Below are 9343 nucleotides of genomic sequence, written 5' to 3'. Positions count from 1 at the left end.
GAAAGAATAAATAGAAGTTATTAAGAATAAATAGGTAGGTAAGCTAGTATAAGTTTGTAGGTAGAATTAAGTTGGTGAGTAAATATGTATAGGAATTAAGTATACGTAAGCAAAAGTAAATAAGTTTAAGAAACTAAGTAAGTGTAAGTATGTATTAGTAAGTATAACTATAACCGTGCAGCCTGTAAGTAGGTATAAGCATAGCTAATTTAGCAAGTATATAAGTATAAATAAGAGAGTATAAGTAGGTATAAGTAGTAAGTATAAATATGTAAGTAGGTATATGTATAACTAATTTAGCAAGTAGAAGTAAAAGTGATTAAGTATGAGTAAGTTGAATTAAGTATGTATAAGTAAATTTAGGTATGTATAAGTAAGCAAGTATAATTAAACAAGTATAAGTAAGTATAAATAAGAGTATAAGTAGTAAGTATAAGTATGTAAGTAGGTATAAGTATAACTAATTTAGCAAATAGAGGTAAAAGTACGTAAGTAAAAGTAAGTAGAAGTATAATTTTAAGTATAAGTAAATAAATATAAGTAAATAAGTATAAAGAAGTATAAGTTGTAAGTAAGTATGAGTAAATAGGTTAAATAATTGTAAGTAAGTATAAATTACTACGTATGTAAGTGTAAGTAAATACATATAAGTATAAATAAACAAGTATAAGTAATTATGTATATGGAAACAAGTAAAGTAAGTAAAAGTAATTACAAGTAAGTGTAGGTAAGTATAATTAAGTAAATATAACTATGTCAGACAGAAAAAATAAAAACACTTTGTCAATGTATTTAGCTAAAGGTCAGTTTTGCCAAAATTGATTTTTTTCTGTCTGCATATAAACCCTTTTCTATTATTTTGTATGGATTCATTTACTGTTTATTTATGGTTTTTAAAACAGATTTTCACTCTTTTAAATTCTGCTCATTTTTATCAACAGCATTTTCTAGTTTTATTTTACTGTAGACAGATTTCATCCTCTGTAACCGAAGAAACAGAATAAAGATCTGACCATCCCTGGATCTTCCTGTTGAGATTGGATTTGACAGTAGAGTGGTAAATAACTTAACCTCCTGCCCACTGAGAGCTCCAGTCATGACGTGGAGTGACTGCAGGTTCAGCTGTGAGGCTTTAAGACCTTCACTGTTTTCCTGATTACCCTCTGAATGTTTAAATCCACCTGCTGGTCTGTTGATTCCACTCGTCCGCTCTGTCCTTGCTCCTCTCTCTTTGTTCAACTTTTCAGTTTTTACTTTCATTCATCTCATCATGTAGATTGATCATCTGTGTTTTTCTTACAGCCTGAAGCCATCTCTACGTTCACCTCTGAACCTGTTCTCATCTCCTTCGCCGAGTTCTTCTGTAAAACATCAGACGGGATGAAACACGTGAGTAGACGTAGTGAGACAGTTGTGTTTGTAACACCACTTTTAAGATTTAAAATTAAAAGAACCCTTAAAAAAGTATAGTTTGTGGTGTACTCAAACAACCACACCACGTTTTCAGAAAATGAGCGAGTTGTAAATCAAGATAATGTAGTCTCTCAACTTCCTTAAATACCAAAAGGCTTGACAGTCTTTTCATTTCTTTAGTGTCCTACTGCTGTCATTGTATGATATGAAATCTGGAAACAGTTTGAGAACATTTCGTCTTCTCCTTCAGCTGTGAATCGTAATTCTAGCTGCATAAAGGGGAAACCACATCTTATACATGTTTCTTTTGCTGTCTCCTTTATGTTTCATGCCAGTTGATTCAGTCTTTGTTTTTAGGCCTTTAATTCTAACCCACATTCTCTCAGTGGTGAGGAAGAAACCGGGGAATTCCCCCTCAGAAAGAACCCGTCACAAAGTTTTAGGAAAATCCAAGTTGTTTGGAAAACTGCAACTAAAAAAAGTCTGACTTTAGTTTAACGCAAAGAATCTCAGTATTGATTTTAATATAATGTTATGATGGATGTTCTCTTGTTTTTTTAATTTCTATCTTCTTCTTTGTTACTTTAATTAGTTTGCAGAGAGTTTTTGTGGCCGACAGGACAACAGCTTTATTTAAATCGACTGTAACTGCCTGTAATTGAATTTAATAACTGATTTTAAGAGTTCAGTCACCCTACTTCTTCTGCTGCCCAGATTCGTCTGTTTGGTTATTACACGCCTTTATATATCCCAATTTGGGGGCAAATAATTGGAATTTCTGTCTTTATTTTGCTTATTTTCCACCTAGAATGAAATAACTTCACAGATATGCCCATTTATCAGGATGATGATCTTGTTTTTTTTTTATTTATTTTAATTCAGAAAAATTTGTCAAACCAGAGAGTGTAAATGACTTTATAAGAAGGTCACAGCCAGACGAGTAAACATGTGAATGGAAAACAGTTTTACCTTAGTTTTTACAGCATATTTATAATAAACTAAATTATAATAAAATGTTAACAGACTTACAGTATTTCATTACCTATTCTTCCACAAGAGTGGATAAAAAAAGATGTAAAAAGCATAAAAACACCTAAAAGACGATGTTTTAGCAGTTACAAATGAGTAAAAATGTTACTGATATGATGGAATTTAGTTTTTACCTTTTTCTTTTACAGAAAGAAGACACTCAGCTGCTGTTTTCTGCAATGCTCTATGAATGTGTGACGAAGGAGTGTCCAGAGATGCTGCCCACGTATATCGCTATTGAGCAGGTAAAATAATAAAAACATCAAATTGATTAAAAGAACAGAATAATCTGTACATTGAAGGTATAAATCTGATTGTATCCATAAAACTTCTGGGTAATAAATGAGATATAAAATAGTAAAGCTGATAAATTGTGGCTTCTTTTCACTATATTGCTTTCCCGCTTGTTAATCATAATCTAAAATATGTTGTGATTAGTGTGAAAACTTTGACATGGAAATAAAACAACTTCAATTACTGTAACATCAAACCTGATCTCAGATCTTTGCCGCTCCCCTTCAGGCGGTGACGGCTCTGCGCCACGGTGACCTGCAGCAGACGTTTCCCTTGTGGCAGCTTCGCCTGGTGATCGAGTTCTGGGACAGCAGAATGCTCCGAAGTTCCAGCAACCGCCACGACACGCTGCTGACGTCGGAGTTCCTGCCTGTCATGAAGAACGCTGTAGATGTGGCTCTGGACAGTTGGGTTAAAGGTGAGGAGGGGAAGGGCTACCAGTCCTAAAATTGAATTGAATTGTTTATGTATGAGGGCCCAAGACGGAACCTTGAGGCACACCCTGCGAGATGAGGCTCTGACAGGAAGAGTTCTGACTTCACTTGTACATACTCGTATATGACACAGGATTGTGGGTGGAACTGTTGACACATAACAACCCGCCCCCTTCCCTGTCGTTGACTGATCACTCACATGCAAGCTTATAGCTTCAAGCTAACATTAGCGGTGCAAAACTAACAACGAGCAATATTGGATCAGTCCTGTCAAGTGTGAGCAGGCCACTGCGCACAGGGGGAGGGGAGACTTTGGCACGCCCATTTCAGTAGCAACATCATTAGTCTGAGCTTTTTCAAGCATCCGGTTTTCTAATCTAATACAGTTTGAAATAAGAAATACTTAGAAATGCAGATTTAATCCTAAATTACTTTTATCCGTCCTCTACTATGAGAAAAATGCTACAGGAACATGTTAAAAACACCAAAAAAATATTATTTTCTTTGGAGGGGATCTTTAAATACTCCATGCTGGAAGTACACATATGAATGGGTATTTTTTCAGTCAAAAAGTTAGAGCAGCATTTTTTGTTTCTAGCAGCTGCATCCTACTCGGTTTCCCACCTGATCCATCATCTGCAGGACATGAGACTCGTGGGAACTGCTGCCGGTATCATAACGCCAGCATATAAAACGCCCTGGGGTCATGTTTCCATGCTCCACTTTAGCTTTCATCCCTGGTACAGTATGAGACGCATTGTTTTAATAACTATAGTAATTTATTATGCTTATTAGCAACTTTTTGCTGCAAAAAAGTACTTAAAGAAAAAAACTGATTCCTAAGGTTTACTGAATTAGGATTTGGGAGTTTTAGGGCCACCAAAAAACTAATATTATGACTTTTCTTCGCCTACATTTACAATTAAAGTAATACATTTATTACTTTAAATCATGTAAATTTACAAAAAAAGGTAATACATTTAGCCTATGACTTTTTAAGCCATAAATTTAGGACTTTGTTAGTGCAATTTAACAGTTAAGACTTATTTCCTTTTTCTCATAAATTTATGACTTTCTTTGCTTACATTTTGCAAGATTTGATTAATAAATTTAGCTTATAACTTTTTAAGTCAAATATACTACTTTATTCTTGTAATTTCACAGTTAAGACTTTTTTTTCATAAATGTATGTCTTTCTTTGCTTACATTTGCAAGATTTAAATAATAAATTTACGCCTTTAAAACACATAAATTTACGAGAAAAAAGTCATGAATTTAGCCTGTGACTTTTTAAATCAAAAGTACACAACTTTATATGGTAATTTAACTTTGACGACTTATCACTCTTAAATTTATGATTTTTTTTTCTCGTACATTTACTAGAAGAAAATAATAAATTTAGCCTATGACTTTTTAAGTCATAAATATACGACTTTATTCTAGTAATTTAACAGTTACGACTTTTTTCTCGTAAATTTATGACTTTCTTCACTTGCTTTTAGAAGATTTAATGTCATAAATTTATCCTATGACTTTTTATTTCTTAAATATACATCTTTATTCTTGTAATTTAACAGTTACAACTTTTTTCTCATAAATTTACAAGACTTGAAGTTGTAATTAAAAATAAAATGTTTTTGTTTGTGAACTGGCCCTAATACTCTATCTCACTGAATACACCCTAGACCACAATATAAATATTGTTCAAAAAAGTCATTTTATCAAATGAAATGGCTTGCTATGTTACATTTATAATAATTATTTTAGTGAATTATGCTTTATTTGTGAATAACTGTTGAAAACGAAGTTCTGTTACATTTTCTATGTAAATATGTATTATTAATAAATGCATTTATATATTTAAAATATATGTATTAATAAAAACAGTTGATTGTAAAAAATGACCTGATAACAGATGATGCAGACGTAGTGGAAAGCCAATTCTGTCCCACACATTTGTAAAGCCTCTATGAATGGAGGTGTGTTCCACTGGAGACTCGTCAGCAGGAAAAACATGTGACAAGCATCAGCTGAGCAAAGTCAGCTGTCACTCTGGCTCCTTTTCAAGTAGCAATAACTTTTAGATGCTTGAAGGAAAAACATGTCGTCTTCTGGGAGGGAGTGTTCTTGTTTTGACTTGAAGGACAGATGCCAAAAAATTCAATTTCTTTCTTGTCGACTGCATGAGAAAACTACTTTCAATGGCACGAGCTGAACGTGTTTCAGCTAGTTTTCCTGTGTTGCGTATTAATTTTATGTTTCAATGTTAAACAGACTGTGCATACACCCAAACAAACACACGTTTGGAGGACAAAACACTCTCCTAGAAGCGTGGGAAACAAGTGAAGGGATCAACATCGGCAACTGTTTCACTGTTTTGTTGTTTTTGTTGGAGAACTAAAAAAATAACATGCCTACACAGCCAGTAATGTGAGGAATCTAACAAACCGTTTCAACTCACACATGAAGACTTAAAATAACTGACATATTTTACTGCCTTTTCTAAAGGGCAGTAAAAACAGGAATGTAAAAACATGTCAAAGCAAAACTAAAAATAATTAAAGAAGTATTTCATGAATGAAATCTTAAACTTTTCTCATCAGAATAGCTTTTCTTAGAGTTTTTAGTTCTATAAAGGACACATGTTGCAGCATATTTGTGGTATTTGTGATCAGATAAAGGCGTTGGGAGGCAGTTCACGGGAGATTTCTTTCTTTCTGACTCTATTTCCCCAAAAGCAACAACTGATCATGTTTGAGTCGACTGTCGTAAGTTATGGCTAAACAGCTGCTCCCTCACCTTTAAGCAGCTGATTGTTGCAGAGTAAAAACCAAACACTCCGCCCTTATGAAATTGTTGACTTTGAACTGTGTACAGCAAGTAAAGGAGCTGATCCGTCAGGGTGGAGTCGCCTTGAAGAAAATGACTCTAAAGGCTGAAAAACGGTCTCCTTAACAGCCATTATAGTCCAGGTTGTTTTGTGTCACTTCACTGATCCAGTATTTTCTAAAAGACAATAATTTTGAGCTTCACTGATATGAAAACATGTTCCGCTCCATGTGTGGGCATGAAAAAGAGGAGGATTGGTGAATACTTTTTTACTGAAGCCTGACAGCACACAAAAAAAGGGAAATAAAGACTAATTCTCTGTAAAGTAATGTGGCTGAATGAGAGAAAAAAGCTAACGCTTGTGTCTTTTCTTCTGCAGAAAACAGTGTTGTCGTGAGGTCCTACATGAGGGGGCAGGTGCTCTTCAGAGACGCTCAGTCCCTGATGCTGGCCTGCTTCCTGATTTATCGCTCCATCCCCTTTCTGAAGAACACGCGCACTCAGCTGGAGGGTAAGACCAGCAGATGTTCAGAGCTGACTCCTTCACCCCAGGCTCACAGTCCAGTCTGGACTCTCCGGTGCTCCGTACTTGTTTTGTTGGCTTCAAATTTTGGCCGACGCCAGAGCACTTTTTTGTGAAGTTGGGGCAACCTAAACTGGAAATCATGCGAGCGAGTTTAAAAGTGCATCCGCTATTTTCCTCTTTAAACGCCATGTTTTCAGCATGATGTAAATCAATCGGTCACATGGGGTCACAAAGTGTTTAGTAGAATAAATATACTGCGCTGACTGCGAGCCGCCTTGATGACTACAAAACAATGCATTGTGGGAAACTGTGTCCATACAGTTGGGGTAGTTTGCAATGATGCTGATCAGAAATGACAGGCGCTCAATAAAAGAAATCTGTGCATTTTGTGTAATTCCAATTGTATTTATTTCTCTGGGACTAGGGGTCTGCAACCTTCAAAATTAAAGAACCATTCAATTTCTGACACACCAAAACCCAGTAGGAGCTATAAAGTCTTCACCCTTTAGAAAAATAAGACACGGATTTTTAATTATGTTTTAGCTGCTGATATGATACATTTAAATACACTATTGCGCTTTTTTGCATAAGTGAAACATAAACATGTAGAGAAAATAGTTTTTCAATAAATATGAATTATTTTATAACTTTTGACAGAGCTTTGCATGACTTCTTTTCAAAATAAAAGACATCCTACCCCATAGGATCATGTCAATGCAGTAGGAAGTGAAAAGTCATCAATGATTTTTAAAAAAAACTTCATTTTACTGTTTCTGGTGGATTTTATCCCAAAAATTCATAAATATAACCAACAAAAACTAAATCAGAGCTAAGGAAATGACCCCTACCGTATATTAAAACCATGAGGAACAGTTTAAATCCTTGAATTTATCAAAAATAGAAAATCTGCTCTATAATCCAGTGGATTATAACTTAATTCTGGTTGTTCTTATGACTATACATTGATTGATTTTCTGTGATAAATGAAGCTCAAAATGTAGTCAAACTGTGTCAGTATGACGTTAATAAACTACAATACTTAGTTTTTTCTTTACACTTACTTTTTACTTTTTCTTTTATTTGTCTGCTTACAGGCTGCACTTCTTTTGGGGATTTGGTGTCACACAGTAGCCAGCTCGGTATCCCTCTGAGAGATTTACTCCGCCTGGTACCCATCCTGCTGGACTCAGCATCCCACAGTCTCCTGGGTTTCCCTCTGCAGGCCTTTTCTTCATGATCTTTTAACCAGTCGCCAGGTTTACAGATTCGTTGGGTCAACGCTGGAGTTTCAGATGGAACCGAGGTCAACACACAGTCTGTAGTAATATGTTGCAAGTATGATGCAAAGTCATCTTGAATCGTGGCATAACTGCAACAAGCTCTCAGCTTGAGAGTTTTTGTGTAATATAGTCTTATGTATAGAATTTTTTACAGGTCCTCTGCAGTCATCACAAGGTTTATGTAATGAAACAACAAACCTAAATGTTGGACTTCTAGAAAAAAAGACTGAAAAAATGCAGGCAGCTTCCTGCAGAGTACAGAGGAAAATGAGGATTCCTGTTGCTGACTGTCGATGATCTGCTTAAACTGTGTTAATAAACCAAAAACACAAATCTCTGCACAATACCGGATTATTGTGGTTATTAACACAGAAAGCTCTGTCGCCCTGTTAAAGCCTCTATCCTTTTGTTTCCTCTTCGTCGTTGTAGGTCTCCACTTTGAAGTTCAAGTACACCGTCTGTCCCGCATGTTCTTTTATGATCGTATCACTAAAAGTTTTAAGAGCAGAGCCCTTTTGTTTGGCCTCCGTCTGTTTTATCTATATTTTCTTTTTGTTTAACGCAGATGTGATTGCTGCGTGATTGCTGCATCCCTGTGGTAAATAAAAAGCTTTTTTGAAGTCGGTGTAGGATCAAAACAGGCTGCATTGGGTGGTTCCCCACATTAAAGAGTTTCCCTCAGCTTCCAGTTAAGAATAGATGTGATTTAACCCACATTTATTTGCTCTTGTGTGGAGAAAAAAGGATCTGACCTTCAAGTTTTTTTGTTTTGTCTCTTAGGTTGACACATAATCACATCAGAGTCTGAAGTTATTCCAGCTGTTTGCCTCTTTAACCTTTATTTTACAAGGAGGATAATCAACAACAGTCTCATTTACAGCGATGAAGGAAGAAGGCCCAGCAAAAGTAAAACCAGGAAAACAAAAATACACATTAATCCATGACAAACACACATAACTAAACAATGACTGACATTAAAACAGCCAGAAGGAAGGGATCAACAAGTGCAGCACTTCAACAGCACCGTTTCTGCTTAAACAAATGGTTACAATAAAAGAAGCTCAGTTTGGCTGAGGAGTCCAGCCAGAAACCAAGGTATTCGCATCTGATCTTGTGATCTTCTTCTGGTTGAATAAGTCTCCTTGGAGTTGAAGGCCATGACTTCTCAACAGAGATTAGGCTGAATTGAAGGGTTGGATGCTGCAGAGTAAAGGGAAGGGCCAGTTGAGTAAATTATGGCATCATCAGCATAGAGATATATCAGATGGCCCAATAGCTCTGGCCACATCATTTATGGAGAACAAGGTCGAGCCCAAGACGGAACCTTGAGGCACGCCCTGTAAGATGATGAAAGACTCTGACCTGAAGTTTTCAGATTTCACTTATATATATACTTATATATGACACAAGATTGTGGGCAGGACTGTTGATACAAAGCAACTCGCTTGAGCTTTTTCTAACATCCGGTTGGCTGTTCCAACGTAATTTAAATAAAGAAATACCCATGAACAGTTTTAACTGTTAATTCTTTATACAGG

The 9343-nt window shown here is 35.7% G+C and overlaps 1 protein-coding gene across 3 annotated transcripts in view; it reads left to right on the top strand.

The window, feature by feature from the left end:
- anapc1 (anaphase promoting complex subunit 1) overlaps window positions 1-8012 on the top strand; it is a 58205-nt gene extending 50193 nt beyond the window's left edge. For all 3 annotated transcript variants that reach the window (XM_024297031.2, XM_024297032.2, XM_024297030.2), the window contains exons 49-53: window positions 1303-1389; window positions 2592-2687; window positions 2965-3154; window positions 6379-6510; window positions 7620-8012. In XM_024297031.2, coding sequence (XP_024152799.1) covers window positions 1303-1389; window positions 2592-2687; window positions 2965-3154; window positions 6379-6510; window positions 7620-7762 — 648 coding nt within the window. In that variant the 3' untranslated portion in view covers window positions 7763-8012. The remainder of the gene's footprint in view (window positions 1-1302; window positions 1390-2591; window positions 2688-2964; window positions 3155-6378; window positions 6511-7619) is intronic.
- The last annotated feature ends 1331 nt before the right edge of the window (window positions 8013-9343 follow it).

This window comes from Oryzias melastigma, linkage group LG15 (assembly GCF_002922805.2).
Source record: "Oryzias melastigma strain HK-1 linkage group LG15, ASM292280v2, whole genome shotgun sequence".
Lineage (NCBI taxonomy): Eukaryota > Metazoa > Chordata > Actinopteri > Beloniformes > Adrianichthyidae > Oryzias > Oryzias melastigma.
Note: the sequence above shows the minus strand (reverse complement) of the source record. Positions and strands in the feature narration are given on the sequence as shown.